This window comes from Larimichthys crocea, chromosome XIII, assembly GCF_000972845.2.
Source record: "Larimichthys crocea isolate SSNF chromosome XIII, L_crocea_2.0, whole genome shotgun sequence".
NCBI lineage: Eukaryota > Metazoa > Chordata > Actinopteri > Sciaenidae > Larimichthys > Larimichthys crocea.
In genome coordinates this window covers 32,691,434-32,707,949 of record NC_040023.1, presented here as the reverse complement: position 1 = coordinate 32,707,949, position 16,516 = coordinate 32,691,434, and the positions used below count along the sequence as shown (strand labels likewise).

General features: G+C 40.7%; 2 protein-coding genes across 5 annotated transcripts; one reads left to right on the top strand and one right to left on the bottom strand.

Moving 5' to 3' along the window:
- Positions 1–356: 356 nt before the first annotated feature.
- On the bottom strand, positions 357–9,444 carry cnr2 (cannabinoid receptor 2). Of its 4 annotated transcripts, XM_019274674.2 has the most exons (10): positions 9,355–9,443; positions 9,032–9,175; positions 7,775–7,839; positions 7,163–7,250; positions 6,393–6,456; positions 5,211–5,346; positions 3,008–3,105; positions 2,671–2,723; positions 2,482–2,563; positions 357–2,327 (listed from the first exon to the last, which is right to left on the bottom strand). In XM_019274674.2, exons 9-10 carry the CDS (start codon positions 2,549–2,551, stop codon positions 1,243–1,245), a joined length of 1,155 nt encoding a protein of 384 aa, XP_019130219.2. In that variant the 5' UTR covers positions 2,552–2,563; positions 2,671–2,723; positions 3,008–3,105; positions 5,211–5,346; positions 6,393–6,456; positions 7,163–7,250; positions 7,775–7,839; positions 9,032–9,175; positions 9,355–9,443; the 3' UTR covers positions 357–1,242. The 4 variants fall into 4 exon arrangements, with proteins under 4 accessions (XP_019130219.2, XP_010736473.3, XP_027141786.1 ...); XM_010738171.3 differs by having other exon boundaries at positions 2,671–3,105; positions 9,355–9,444; XM_027285985.1 differs by lacking the exon at positions 2,671–2,723 and having other exon boundaries at positions 9,355–9,444.
- A 2,222-nt stretch (positions 9,445–11,666) lies between these two features.
- Positions 11,667–16,354, top strand: pnrc2 (proline-rich nuclear receptor coactivator 2). Its single transcript, XM_019274681.2, has 3 exons — positions 11,667–11,927; positions 12,424–12,646; positions 13,449–16,354. The coding sequence occupies exon 3, from the start codon at positions 13,472–13,474 to the stop codon at positions 13,940–13,942; it is 471 nt and encodes a 156-aa protein (XP_019130226.1). The 5' UTR covers positions 11,667–11,927; positions 12,424–12,646; positions 13,449–13,471; the 3' UTR covers positions 13,943–16,354.
- The last annotated feature ends 162 nt before the right edge of the window (positions 16,355–16,516 follow it).

Here is a 16,516-nt window from a genome sequence, read left to right as displayed (position 1 = left end):
TGTCCTACTACTACTATTAAAAAATCAGTTTAATGGTGTTAAAACTGTCCCATTGTTGTTGTTTTTAAATCAAAACCAGGTCACGTTGCTGCGAAAGATGACTTAAATAACCTGTAGTCAGTACCACAAAGAACCTTAAATATTAACAACTAAATTCCACAAAATTCTAAACATTACAACCTCTATGAAAGTAGACTATATTATTAGACTGAATAATAAACTGGTGGTGTATATCAAGGTGTTCATTCTTATCACCTCTGGCAGCAAATATCCACCCAGAAGATTGAAGCACTCTTAATCTTTCCAAACACTAAACTCTGGTCAAAAACAGGAACATATAAACAGTTGAAACAGAGTGTGGTCAAGTATCTTTAATCACTTGATATGGGGGTTAAAACATGTGTTCTGTCTAGTATCCAGTGACCTAAGATCAACAAGCATTTCAGGACTTTTGTGAGTCTCTATCTTGTGATTCCTATGTGCGCCTGTGCAGCTGCCAGTTGTGACTATATTGCAAAGAGTGTTCTAGTGTCTGTGCTCGTTCTCTTCCTGGCATGTGTCCCATTTTTACCTCGGCACGCTGCTTGGATTCATGTGGTGAACATTGTGTGAAATCCTCCTGTGCATGGGGCTTTTGTGGAGTCCTGGCATTCATGTGCAGATAGGATAGGCAACCCACAGAGTCCTCTGTTCCTACACGCACGGGGAACAAATCCTCAAACATAAACAAGCATGCGAACAACAAATCCACCTTTCTAGCACTTCGTGTTCACTGGACACTATTTTTATAGGAGTGTCAGCATTAAAGCACTGATATGTGACAGAGAGGTAAAAGCTTAGGGGTCTGATGGGCATCTCACTTAAAAAAAAAAAGCCCCATGTAACTAAACCGTTTACCCAGCCTATACGTAAAAAGAGACTAGAAGCTTTATTTTGACTAGAATCTGTCAGTTCCAGCCATTGCGAAATCCAATCATGGCAGGTTAATTGTACTTATTCTTATGATTAAAGTTGTGTAATGGCGACAAAATATTTGCCAAAGGTATAATTTTTATCCTTACAAGCTGTCTTTTTATCTTGTATATGCGAATAACACACTATGTAGCACGTTTCCCACATTTCTACCTGTTATTTTGGTTATGTCGTTATGTTTAATAATGTTAACTACAACAGCCTTGCCTCTAATTTAATGAGAACTAATCCTGCTCATAGGTATTTTAGACACATCTCTATCTGTACAGCTCATTTTATGATGTTCAGCTCCTGATGGTTTACCACCTCTGAGACTGAGTTAAGTCGTGTGGTTCTGGTCCTGGACATCTCATCCTCAGAGATGGCGATACAGTTGTTGTCTTCTGTGGAGGTGAAGCCTGGGGTTGACTCCTCTGTGGATTTTTTACACCTACCAATCAGACACAGCCTGTGTAGCAGCTGCATTAGGGCAATTCTTAGCTCCCGACAGCGCAGTGCATAGAGTAGTGGATTGACTGCAGAGTTGACCAGGCAGAGGGTGCTGCAAAAGGCGAAGGCCCTCTTTTGGGTGTGGGTCAGGACCACAGAGAAATCAGCTAACATGAAGGAGAGTGCAGGAAGCCAGCAGCCCACTAGTATGAGTAGGATCAAGCCAAAGGTGCGCGCTAGCCGGATATCCATCCTCATGCGGGCATGGCCTGTCCCTGTTGCTCCCTGGAGGCTGGTCATGGAGGACTCATGGCGGTGGGCCTTCAACAGGATGAGGGCATAAGCACCTAAAATGAGAGCCAGAAGCACCAAGATGAAGCTGGTCCAGCAGACCTGATACTCCTGGTTGATGTAGGGAAACAGGCATGAGCAGGGTGGAGTAAGCACTGTGGGACACCTCCAACCCATCAAAGGCAAGAAGGAGATGAAGATGGTGGCGCTCCAGAGGATCAGCAAGCTCAGCAGGGCTCGTCGGCGGGTCAGGAGCACCTTATAGCTGGAGGCCTGGTGGATGCAGAGGTAACGGTCCAGGGCAGTCAGCAGTAAACTCCCCACTGAGCTACTGAAGGCCATGGTGACACCACCTAATTTAAAAAGGTATGCGTTGGGGCCATCACTCCGGCGAAAGAGGTGAAAGTCCAGGAAGCTGGTGGTGAAGAAACAGCTGGCGAAGACATCAGCCAGAGCAAGGCTGCCAATGAACAGATACGAAGGCCTCTGCCGCAGGGTGGCTGTGGCAGCGATCACCGCCAACACGAGAGCATTTTCCAGCAGTGTGACGGGACCTGCCAGGAAACAGATGGAGCCGATGGCTGTCTTCTCTGCGTCCGTGAGGACCATGTAGCATTCCAGATTATCACAAGTCACTGTGAGGAGAAACACAGGTATCAGGTATCATTTCAGCACTGTCAATAAAAATACACCATATGGTATTGCCTTTTCTGAAAATACCATTATCTCAAACTATTTCAGATTCTTAAGAAAGCAAGCAATGTCTATATTCGAGGCTGCATACTGTACCCATAGACGATGAGGTGTTTTCTTTGGCTTCTGGCGGTCCTAAAGAAGTGGGAATCTTCCATTCCTCCATTTCAGCTGTTACCTTGTGGGTATAAATGAAGTATGAAATTTAAATATGTTATTATTTATGAATTTCTACAAATATATAATATATATGTAGCAAAACAAGAGATAAATCTTCAAATTCACCAGAACTGTACTATTTTCTTTCGGCCTTTTCAAGCTTTATTTGATAGAGACAGCTGAAGAGTGACAGGAAATGTGGGGACAGAGAGAGAGAGGTTAGATTCAAACCCTGCGCTTCCGCAGCAAGGACTGAGGCTTTGCACATGGTTGGCCACCCCAAGAACTGTACTTCTCCTTATTATTATTTCTGCAAAAATGTTCTAAGAGGAACTCAATTTTCATGTACAATTTATTTCCAAGCAAGTAAACTAAGATTAGTGAAGTAAATATGTAAGATGAGACAGATACAGCTACATCCAAACATCAAAAGCAGATGCAGTACAAAGAAAAGATGAAATACCGTGTGGTTTTTATGTAATTATTTGATCGATGATGATGAAACCTTCACCTTCACCTTGACTGTATTTTTTACATTAAGTGGATGAGTGTGGGGACTTCCTGTGGGAAAAACAAACAAAATAGAAAATGTGATGACTGATTTTCTGTCTTTGTCAATATTGAACTTAGAGCTTAAAAGGAGCATTAACATTTGTGAGTCATGACAGAGAGTCATTTAGAGGTCAGGGCAAACAGACAATGATCATTAAAGTATCTGCTGATGTTGATGTTGAAGAGATAAGTTGCAAGGAGGAGGAAGAGAAGGAGGAGTAGATCATGGTTTAAAGCAAGTCATATATTAGAGTTTTGTATTTGTTCTACGTATCAATGAATCAATCAGTTCACAATAACGCTCCAACCCTCCACCCAACACAACACAACACAAACTGAAGAAACGCTATCTCATCATCTTGCAGGTTATAAATACAATAAAATAGATAATTAGTTTTAGACACATTCCTCTATTTTAATTCCTGTTTATGCACATCAGGTTAGTTGTGATTTAATTTTAAAGTTTTGAGAAAATACACTTGATCTATCGAGAATAGATCACATCACAATCATTTCATTATAAAATGTAAAAATATTTTATTCCAGCTTCATGGGCAACAGTGTAGTTAGATATAGAATAAAATAAAAGCATAACAAAATATATCGATAAGATATATAAATAGACGGACAACTGTGTTCAGTGTGATTCATAGCATCGTATCACTGTGAGCTGCATGTAAACCACCTGCAGCTGTATTTAAAATCATGGAAACACTTGTGATTTGGAATATGAATGTTTAGGTGCACATATCTCGTGGATGTGTGAGCATCTGCAGTGACAGAAGCTGTTATCTTTGTAACTTTGGCATACGATGAAACTTAATAACCAAGTAATTTGTAATGTCTCTCTGCACAACTCTCTGCAAGACATCCTCTGTAATTTGAGCGATTTGAAGCGAGCTGTCCACTTTGTACGAGAATCCAGAGAATTACTATTTAATTCATATTTCCACTTTCACTTTGGCAGTTTACATTAAGTGCATTGAGGTATCTGCACACTCATGTTGTTGGCCTATTATCATATTTAAGTAGATAGAGACTGCCCCCTTTTGGAATTACCAGGGACTGTATTTTAACAGTAAATCAGTGGGTGAAGGTCACCACAGTGTGGAGTACATCACCTGTATGCAATCAATATATTAAAATAAATGTGGGAGGCCGATGAGAGAGATTTGATTAAAGTAAATAATGCTGTGATAAACATGAGTGGACACCTATAACTGCTCACACAGGGAATATTTTAACATTACCAGCATACGAAAAAGACACATCTGACCAAAAACACGCAAAGATAAATCAGAGTACTCTTTAGCAGAGAAACACTGGGCAAATGCAATTAAAACAGACATTAGACTGGATGAAGGAAAGTAGATTTAGATGATGCAGAGTAAGTGATTACATTAAAAAGAAGGTTTTTGTCGGGTCACTGTGTCCTTCGTTCTTTTTCATTTATTCTGTTTCCTTTGGCTCATATTTCTGTTTGTTCTCCACAAATATGACACTGCCTTATGAAAGCACAGAAAATATATTTGAGCAGAAGTTGTGGAAGTAAATTACTTCCCAGAAAATCCTTTTATTGACTTGAGGGACAATTTTTCTCAATTCCACTATGGGCCATATGGGTGCATGCACTGTGGATATTATTACACCACTTCAGGCTTTCCACTCCTGCTGGTCTTTATTGGCACTGAACCAGTAATTCTTATGAAAATGACTGCTGCCACTTCAAGAAAGCAACATACAGGCATCCATTTTAGTCACATCACTAGCAACATGCACGCTGAAATATGATGTGTCAATAACCCCTTGAGAAACAGTTGCAGGCGGTCACACCGTTGCAAAATATCACAAGCCACAAGCGGAAGAAGAAGAAAAAAAAATCACTCGTTTTATTGAAGTGTGAGAAGATAGAAGCTTTTAAAAATAGGTCAAAAGTAGCACATATACTGCACAAATACACATTTTATGAACAAGAACAGGCAACATATTTTCCCTGAAAACTTCACATTCACATTTTCACAGATATATCACCACAACGCCAGTTGATATAAGGAATTATTACTGCATGTCAACTGACTTTAAACCTGTAATGAAATAACCTTTGAAGAGCTTACCTTATTCTCTCTCCTGTGGGGTCTGTTTTAAGAGGATCTGAATTATATTGTCTCTGAGCAGCAGAACAACAGTGTGACCGTACGGACCAGACGGGTAGCAAAGTGTGCGAGTGAGGGGAGATGATAAGGAGGGTGGCTATGATGACATGAGAGAGAGAGAGAGAGAGAGAGAGAAAGAAAGAGAAATAGAGAGAGAAGGGGGGAGGGAGACACAGACAGAAACAAGGAGACAGATGAAAGAGAACAAATTATGTTCTTTTGAGGTATTATAAGCACAGCTGGGGTCTTTGATGAAACTGAGAATAAAGTAATAACTGTAAAATACAGGTTTTTTTTACATGGTTTGTTGACATTTAATAGAGGTGAAAAAGGGGCTAGATATGACATTTCCATAGATATATAGAGATCACACTCTTGGTGTTGGTGTCTTGCATGAGTGATTTCCAGCAGACAAGGTCAGGATGGACCTCATGGGAGGAGAGCACTTAGGAAGGGTGACATGGTCCTCTATCGGTGTATGTCGATAGAGGAAGGGAAAACATGGTGCAGCATTTATGGTTCATTCATGGTTCAGTTATGCTTCACTGTGAATCCATTAGCCTGAATGTGTTTTTATTAAAAAGATTAAAGATTATTTTGCAAAGCTACTACTCTCAAGGTTAAAAATGAACTTCCATGCCATGCTTTAGCCACTAAATCACAAAGACATCTTGCCATTGGATTAGTCCTAGTCGTGCACGACAGTGTTCCACCTCTTGCTAATTACTTTCCACTCATCTTCATTTCACAGACAGTATCTACATGTACACAGACTCACCCTTTCCTTGTAGGGTCACATGGTTTATGCTATTTTTGTAACATATCTCTTGAAGGATTATAAGAATGTTTGTCTGTGGATTGGAAGGATCATAAAAAAAGATCATAAAAAAAAAGAAGTGTTTTAATTATGTCTGCTTGTTAATTTAAAAGATTATAAGTGTGCGCATTAGAAAAGATAATGTAATAAAACTGTTTAAACAGCAAAGAGTCAATTGCTCAGCTGTCTCAACCTTTTCCTTTCATACTTTTCTACCAACATGTTCGCCCTGGAGGCTCTCTCTTTAATTCTTATTAATTACAAACGTGCAGCAGGATATCATGAATTTAAAATCCACAGTTAAGCACTGAGGTGTGTAAACCAACCTGCATTGCAAATTCACAAGTCACACAGACGTCCACAGTCAGTGGGGTGGGTCAGGGTGTAATACTGCTTGCAGCACAACAGGGGGCAATGCAAAACAGCCATGAACGACTGGGCAATTATGAGCGACTCTGGCAGTGAACATCATAATAATGCCAACAGGTCAAAAGATGGTCCAGTCATCATCATTATAATCATTAATATTGTTCATAGATACAAAATTGAGCTCACAAAGCAGCCCCCCTCATCAATTAAGGCCATTTAATTTAGCTTAGGTCCCTCTGGCAAAAAGATAAAGTACATTAGCAGTTCAATAACAATTTAATCAGGTCATAAAATCACATACTAGAGGCATTCTGAAATGAATTGGCATCCTATTTTAGCCTCTCACTTCAGAGAAAAGTATAACATGTCAGGAAAACAGGCCAGAAAGAGATGTTTTTGTATATTTAGACATCATTCAGGTAAATTAATTTGAGAAAGGTCTTAATAAGACGTTCATATCTGGTGCACTGGTCGTTTCTTCTCCGCCTCTGACCTGATAGATCCAGCAGACCAGAAAGAAGGAAATGTGATTATAGGAGCAGACAGCACAGCTCCAATAAGATTTCTTCTCAGTCACTGTCTGACCAGGCGCAGCACAGAACAGAACAGACCACAGGACAGAATAAAGCCGGATATGTTCGATTCATAGCTGTATTACATCATCATCATCATCCTGTTACACAATCCCTTTTTAGAAAACACCCTGGACACAAACATCGGGGCTCACGTTGCTGGGGATTTGGGTTGAATCCATTAAACGCATTTCCTCTCCTCATTTCCAGATTTCCAGACCTTCAGACAGCAATGTCAGATCACTGAGAAATGAACGGATCAAACAACAATTCAATTGCTTCATACTAAATGCTTTAATAATTCTTAATTATTTACTTTGGTTCTTGGAATCATGTAATGTAATGAAAATGAAAGGCTTAAAGCAGGAAACTACAAATGTACAACAGACAAATCATATTCTCAAAATTAAAAGAGCTGAGGAAATGATCAAATAGAATAAAATAAAATAAAAACTTGCTTTCTGTTTTAGCATGAAACATCAAGAACTAACTTGTATTGGTTGGTAACTTAGACCAGTAGCATTTAAACAATAAAACAATCTGAGTTTATCACTCCCAAATTATCAAATTATTGTGATTTGTTTGTTTATAAATTAATAATTATGTAAGCTTCCCCCAGTTTCAGAGTGCAACACCACTGACGTACATATGGACAGCTGTGCACATGTATTTGTTATGATTATATTACTTATGATCAACTTTTCTAACAGCCAAACATCAAGCAAGTACAACAACACAAGACATAGCAGCCAGCTAATATTACTTACCAGTCCAAAAGAAAGAAGCCCAGCTCAGCTACAGTTTGCAGCAGTTTACTGTCCATCAGGAAACTCTGGAGGGAAAGCAGAAAACATTTTCTCCATAAAATATGATCCAAAATCAGTGAAATAGCTGGTGGTGTGTGACTTACATATGTCTGATCGTACTGCACAAAGTTACATTGTGCAGAAAAAGATGGACAGGGCACAGAGCAGGAATGACAGAAACACCAGTCACCTGATTGTGTGAAATGTCCCATCACTCCACCATCTCTCTCCACATTGCATGTCTATGAGCCCTTTGTGTGTGTGTGTGTGTGGTTGTGTTTCGGGGTTAAAATGCATGTAAAAGAGAATTTCCCGCTTGAGGGATTAATAAATTATCTCTATAAAAGTTACACAGTGTTGCTTTAAATGGAGCAGCTATTTCAAGGACATTCCTTTCTTATAATTATTAGGAAATTGTAGAGATTGATAATATAAAGTGCTGCTTTCTTTCTACACAACATAAAGGCCCAAAGTGCTTTTTCCAAAGCATTCTTCACATAGTCAAACATATCTATCTAAACTACAGGAGTAAAGTGTAAAATTCTGCCTGTCCAATATGAGCTTGTACTAACTGTTTTGTTCTAGGATCCAGCAGCATCAGTGTGCTGTGTCTGTTAAATGTTGGTTCTCCATAGCTGCTGGTGACTTGAAGAGGAACTGAAATATTGTATTAAATGAGAGATTTAGTGGATTTAGTCTATTTTTAACACCCTTTGCACTCTGCACCATTCTTACAGTCTTATTCTGTCTAGAAATGTCATTGTTGTTTATTTATCTACATATTTATATAGATTCCTATCTGTACATAGTAGTCCTTGTCCTTGTTTTAAGCTGTATTTATGTCTATATCTGTGTATGCACATGTACACTGAGAGCAAAGTGAAACCTCAAGAGCCACATACCACATACCTGCCCAATAAAAGTAATTCTGATTCTGTTCTTGTGAATCTGACTAGATTGCACACATGAATTCAATTACGCAGTATGCGTTCCTTGTATAAGTGCATTCTGTGTTATGTATCACACCAGAGTATGAATCACATTTATATTGTGCCTTTTCTCATGTACTCAAAGCGCTCTCAACCACCGACAATGTCTATCACCCATCTGGGACAACTAAATGGTGGAGGAAATAAAAACAACAATCTTGGCAACAAAAAGCAGAGATTGCGTTTGAATGTGTTTTCTGGTATGATAAAAGGTCTTTGACGTGCTTACTGCTGAGTGGTGTGAAACTCCTTTTCCTTCTTGTTCTTTCCCACTTCGCTTTGTGTGGGTTGTGTTTCACAACAACACAACTGACAATTCAAATTCATGAGGAACTCCAGTGATCTTTCTCGCCCAATAACTACGGTAAATGACCTGTGAGACAGAAAGAAAGGAACAGATAGAGTGCTAAGGGTGGGCGGAAAAAAGTAGCCCTGGCAGCCTTTGTACACCACTGTTATTTTGAAAATATTTTCCATTCCTCTTTCCAGTGCTGTAATTTCAAGGGTGGGCCTTTGTGACGAGTCAAATATGGAGATTAGACCACCTCCTACCTTCTGTACGACCTGCAGAAGCCTCTCTGTGACCTACTTTCCATACATAGCTGACTCTTGATCGACACACCCCCCTTCAAAGGTTGCTTTGCTTTGGGGTGTGTCCTTCCATGGCCTGACACACACACACAGTGAGTTACGCAACCTTTAAAAAAAAAAAATCCAGACTCTTTAAATAAGGCAGGAGACAAGCCGGTGACCGTGGCCTTAGATGTGAGTTTATCTCTCACGCTAACTGTTTTGTTTTCTTTAGACTTGGACCTTCATACTGCCAATAAAACCAACTGTAAAACGACTGTATGATCCATAACCTTATAAAGACAAATAGCAAAGTCAGCAGACATTATGTTAGTGTTGTAAGAAAGTAGAAAACACTTGAAATACACACAATATTCCAGCCTAACACGTGATTTTTAAAGCTCAATGGTGTAGAACAGAATACCAAGACAACAGAATAGCTCTAGGGCTAAGTTATGAGCTTTAAACAATGATTTTAATATTCAAGATTTGCTCAAAATAGTCTTGACTTTCAACATTTAGTGAGGTGAACTTCCATATCCTGTAGCCAAGGCCTTGTAATTTCCTTTTAAGTTACCCTAATTTCTTTTAGTAACCTACACAGGTCTTCTCTCCATGATACAGGGGTGTAGACCATTTGTCTCTAGGTTAAATCAACAAAACATCAAGGGAAGAAAGGTTCCAACTTCAGAGCCTCAACCCCCCCAATGACTTGCCCAGATGCTACAGATTTACGGCAGCGTTAACCTCATTTAAAGAGCATATATTAAGTGTGAATTGGGATATTTGTACCAAAGCTCAAACTGGGTTACGTCACCGGTATCAAATATCAATCAAAAGACACAGGAAACACTACTTTCCCTTTTGTTATTTCGCTCCTTTCGAGCCAGTTGGAAAACGATAAGAGGCCTACGTGACCTGTTTCAGTAAAATGGTCAAGGTTTTGTTGTAGCAGGGAGGACAAATAAGGTGGTGGTGCTGGTGGTGCTGGTTGGAGGGGGGATGGGTAGACCACAGACATCTGTTGTGTATCATTACAAGCCTGTTGCAGCTGTTTCGACACAGCACAACAGGTTTAATGTACACAAACGGGAAGTGAAAACCACTTCCTATGACAAAAATCTAAGTTAGTATGCCAGGAAAGCCAAACTGGGTGTGTGTTTACCTTCTTTGAACGTAGAAATGGCATTACACAATGCCATGACTAATAGCGTGTCGAGTATATTTGTCGCATTACACAATCATGAGCTCTAAAGCACACCTAAAACATTAATATGATGTTCTGTTTGACTGTATTGCTACCATATCTCCATTACAGTTTATAGTTTATGATTTGCTGTTGCTGTGCATCTGTGTCTCTCTATCTCTATCACAGGTTCCACTGCTACTGTAATCATTTTATCATTCATTGTAGTTCATTGTCATTTTATTAGTCACTGTAATTGTACAATATGTTTGTGTTGATTTGTTCTGTACACGTGACATCTATTGCACGTCTGTCCGTCCTGGGAGAGGGATCCCTCCTCTGTGGCTCGTCCTAAAGGTTTCTTCCACCTTTTTTCCCTGTTAAATGTTTTTTTGTGGGCAAGTTTTTCCTCTAAGGACAGAGGGTGTCACTCCCTGTACAGATTGTAAAGCCCTCCGAGGCAAATGCACTTTGTGAGCTTTGGGCTATACAAATAAAATCTGATTTGATTAATGTCTTAAACATTCACTATATGTTAAATTATTTATTTTCTCTGTCCACCTTGTTATGTTTCTATCCTTAGGTTACACGAGGTCACGTGTGGGCCTCATCAGTATTAATTGTTTGGCTTTGATTAGGAACAGTAGGTCCCAGTCTATCAGGGTCAAAGAGACCTATTGCTGCCTTCCTGCGTAAACAGACATCTGTGTCTCCAGACTAGAATATGCTGACAATAACACCTGCATGAATAAAAAAAACAAACTGGGTGTGTGTTTACCTTTGTTTTTTAAACGTAGAAATGGCATGAGCTCTAAAGCACACCAAAACCGTTAATATGATGCTGTGTGTGACTGTGTATGTGTTTTTTTCTGTGTAATTACTGGTGAAAGTGGGGTTAAAAAGTGTTTAGTGTCTCACTCCTCTCAGGAAATACCCGAGGAACCAACAAAGGAGAAGAGGGAGGAGGAGAGCCAGGCAGCGATTGACGTCACCGGTCTGGCAACAGGCGTGAATGCGTCTGGCTGTCTCGTCGCTGATTGGCCGCTTGGGTTCGTACTCGACACGCCATTGGTCAGACGCGGGCAAGGGCGAGCATACATATCTCCGCTGTAGATTCCATTTTGTTGCAATTCAGACGGAGTCGAGGAGAGAGAGGATAGAGGAGAGATAGAGAAGCGGCGTCCCAACGGCCGCTTTTAACATTTATCACCACACAAACTTCGACAGAGAGAGACTTGTAGGAAATATAGCTCGCTTTGCTGTACGTCCTACACAGTCCATCCAAAGGGAGATTAAAAATCTCCCATTTTATTTTGTTTTTTTTCCTCTGTGACGAAGGGCTTCATCAACCAAACGCCTGAAGAAGTCGGTAAGAGAAGAGAACAGCCGTTGGTCCGCCATATTGAGCTCTCACTCTTTCTTTGTTTTGGTTCGGTGCCAAGATAAATGTGACCGAGATGTAGTTAAAAAACGATATTTACACAACTAGAAAATGCTTTTATGTTACTAGTTCGACGTTTTTTTAAGCACGGTGTTGTTTTACGTCGAAAATCGACTACTTGGCAGGACAAAGCCGAGCTAGAGGCTCACACAAACAAAGTGGGGGGATAACAAATGTCGCAGTTTTCTTATGTAACTTGTTGTTGTGATACTCGCCAGCAGACGCTGTTTTTAATGCAAGGATGATTTTATCAAGACAGGATACATCGCTATATATATATAGTTTATTGATTTTTGCAGTGTTAGACGCAATGACGCACTCGTATATTGTAGAAAACATGCATGTTTACGGCGGGAAATAGACACAAAAAAGCGTAAATTTCGTCCCCATGACATATATTTTCCTCGCTTTCTTTTTTAAAAAGGTCTTCGACTTCTTGGAGCATCGTGTGCCGAGGTTGAATTGATGTTCAGCTCGGTGCCACGGCAAAACAACGCTCATTGGCACATGAAAACCTTAGACCTTGCTGCTGGACACAGACGTGCAGTGAGAAGTAGACTGAGAACTACTTCGAGGACCTGGGGCCCGATTGGAGGCGAAAGATTGAAGAGAGATCTCTGCTTCATCAACTTTCTAACAACAAAGAGGTGAGCCCGAGCTGTTTTTCTTTCTGCCCTCGGCTGGTTGGTTGTGTGTGTGGGGGGGAGGGGCGACGCCGACCTGGCTGTCTGGTGTTTCTGCACGTAACCCCCAGTCTGTACTTGTTTTCATCGAGAGGCGGTGCGCACTGTTTTATTTGCATATAATACATTTTAGCACACTTTTCCCTCATTGTTACACCTTGCAGTGTTATATAAAAATGCAAATTTGATTGACATTGACAAAGCATAACAAGAAAAACAGTAAAAAATCCCAGCCACAGTGCAGCTTAGATGCCTAAAAATACAAATTTGTTACGGAAAAACTAATGCAGACACGTTAAATACAGGACAAAGCAACAAACTGCATCCACGGCCAACTACTGAATATACAGTACACCTTTTTAATAGCAATCAGAGGCCAGCATGCTTAGTAAATACTGTTGAGTCACAGCCCAAAGCCAGCAAATTTTATTCATGTTTTAAAATCAGAAATACTTTTTATTTAAATAGTTAATGGGGGAAACATAAACTTAAAAGGAGGAAGCTGTTTAATTCCCCCTTTTCAGCCAAGTATCCTTCTGAGAGTCTTGTTAGTCTTTTTTTTTTTTTTGCAAAGATATATACAAGTAAATCTGAATTTTACTCTTTTATATTATTGTATTAACCCCGTATTATGTATTAGCCTTGCCAATAGATATGACTCTATTGTTTACGTCATACATAAACAACAGGACCAAACCAGCATGCACATTCTGCACCCTGCATGTATTTTAGTGCACGTTTGTAACGATCCATTCTCATCATGTAGGTGACACGTAGTGCAGAAGCATTATGGGAGGCGGAGAGAGGTACAACATTCCAGTGTCCCACCCTGAGCGCCCTTTGCCCAAGAAGAACCACCAGCTTGGTCGGGCTAAGCAGAGAAGCCGTGATCAGAACGGAGCAGCAGCATCTGCAGGAGGGGTAGGGGGCCTTCACCACCATGGCCACCGCCGGAGCGACAAAGGCGCAGCCTACCACAGGTCTCCAGAGGCGCGGCAGGCCGTGTCTGCAGAGAAGAATGCTTCTGTCCGTTTTGCCACCAACTATGATCATAACTGGGAGGGTGCAGTGTCTCACCTCAACACGCTCCTGGCCACCCAGGGAAGTCCAAGCTACGCGGGGCCGAAGTTCAGCGAGCCACCTTCACCTAGCGTGTTGCCCAAACCCCCCAGCCACTGGGTGTCCTTCCCGATGGGCTCCTGTGACAACAGGGAGATGATGGCCTTCCAGCTCAAGAGCCTCCTCAAGGTGCAGGCCTGAGAGGGATACCCACACTTGATCGATATGAAATAAGCCAATGAACTGGGACTCTTCCGAGGGCATGCACCCACCAGGAACGCCTCAGTGCTGTAATACTTTTAGCTGTTTTTAGATTGACCTCTCCGAGCGGATGCATTTGCAGCAGTGTTTTGCAGTGAATGTTTATTTTTTAAATTTAAAAGATATTACAGCCCTGGAGCCTTGCTGGTCGGTGACGCTTCTAGTGGAGTCAGTTTCTGTGACTAATGACAAACTGGATATCCTTAATACTTTTGTTTTGTTCTTCTTATTTTTTAAGTTGGCTGTCAAAGCAGATTGAGTGTGCTTTCTTTCCACAAACGAGGGATCTAGTATAGGTCAGGTAAATTCCCAACACTTTTACGGTCCATTTCTGTGGACAGACATGTCTTTTTAATTTTTTAAGTCCAAGTCTTTAGAGTCACCTCTGAAGCTTCAGGTGCTAAAGCAAACTCACATTTGTAGCATTTGTTGTTGTTTTTTGACTAGGGCCCAACTTCTTTTTTTCTTATATGTAATTGCGTTCCTTGTTTGGCAAAGAAAGGACACTCGACTGCAATTCTGCAGGGAAAATGCTATCTTACTGGAGGTAATAAGCTGTAGTGAGTAAGTACAGGTCATAAGTATAACCTCAAACTGAAGGGTAATAAGAGACCATGGCACACGGGCCTTGGGCTGTCAACTCCTGTACCTTTTTTATTGCGCTGTGCGCACATGCACTATAGGAGTTGAGCTGGTCCAAGGCCCACAACACTCTATCATAGCATTATTTTGTACAAGTCCTTTTTTGTTGTGGTTGAATGATGTATGAAGTGCTGTGTGTAACCAAAGCAATGTTTTTGCTGTATTTCTTTTATTTTTTTTTAGTGGACATCCTCTGTGTGGTTGGCATTACTGCCACTGCCACTTTAACCTTGCCAGCCCAGAGTGGCGAACGGGGTAAGAGTCCTCTGGGTCACTTCCAACTGTTCATCTGTTCCAATCAGTACTGTTATTGCTCCTCAGCCTCGGCCTGTTCAGGGCAGTGCTGCAGCTTCAACATGCGGAAGAGGGCCGGGGCGTACACGTGGGACTGTGTTTTGGTTTCACTCACATGACTTGGTCCTGTTGACTGCACGCATTTGTAAGCAAGGTAAGGCAGAGCTGAGGAAGGTTTCTGAAGCGAAGTGACCCGAGGGGACTCGACACATGGCGGGAGGCCGGTGTTTATGTTTACAAAACAGGTCTCAGCTGACGACCATCCTATAATCAACAGACACCCTCCGCCTCGTGCCTCTCGTTTGCCCTCTTGCACTGCAATCAAAAGTTTTTGAATAAGTTACAGGTCTGGATGCTAGTGAAACGATGGAGGCGTAATTGACTATCTCCCTATGGATTCTCTATTTTTGTGATTCAATCCTCTATTGAGGCTCTCTCTTTGCTTTCCCTTTGCAGAATTGGAGCTGTTTATGGCCAGCCTAAAGAAAAAAAACCAACAAAACAAAGTATGAGAGCTTGTTAGTGTGTTCAAGAGCCATGTAAATAATGAAATGTATAAAGTACTTGTAGCATATGTACATTTACAGGCTGAGTTTAAAGCCTGTCTGACAAAAGTATTTTTAGTAATAACACTGAATGTATAAGACATGCTAAGGACATGTCTTGACTTCAATGTCTTGACTTCAATACTGAAGAATATTTTTGTTAAAAAAAAAAATCTGCCTAAAGCATTTGCCAGTACCCCTGCACTGTTATCTTTCCAGAGATCTTGCACATGTTTTTTATTGTTTTGTATTATGCAGTGTAGGGTGAAAGATGCTAAATGCAAATTTTAAGTAAAAAAAAATGATACAAACACAACAAATTTATGAATTGGACCCTCGAGGAGACTTGCTCATGTATGGATTTGAGTTCCGAATGTGCTTACTGTGGGTAAGCGTGACGCTCTTTTAATCTTGAGTTTGACCTGTTTGTGCCTAAGTTGAAATCCATGCTGAAACCGACCCGAGTTTCATCAGGTGGCGACGCCACAAATCGACCAAATGTTCTCATCAGAACCGCCTTCACTCCTCGGCTGTTCTTCCGCCAGCCGACGACTGAACCCGGTTCCACGCTGTGTTAAATACTACCTTCTATCGGTTGTTAACGTTCAACTTTTTTGTTTCTTCCGTTCCCTGATTGAGTCATGCATGGTGAAGTCTCCTTACTCTAAATTTGAAACATGTCATGAATTGGCTTCTAATTTGTTCCCCCTGATTTAAAAAATGTCACTGATGATGGAAAAAAGGCCCTGTTTTAAAAAAAAATTGGTATCAATTGGTGTTTTTAAAAAAAGAAAATGTTGAAGAATGCACTCTGTGAATTGATGACAAAATTTTTACAAAAAAAGAAATAAATCCCTTCCCCTCCCCCCTACTTCTGTCTGCTTGTTATCTTTTAACTGGTGTGACCACTGACTGTTGCTACTTTAGTCATTTATCTGACTCTTTGATCCACAGTGACTTACAGAAAGGGGAAACGACCAAGGCTCAGTGTGACAAGGACGTGTTAGTGCAGCATTAAGAAGGGACTGTGACA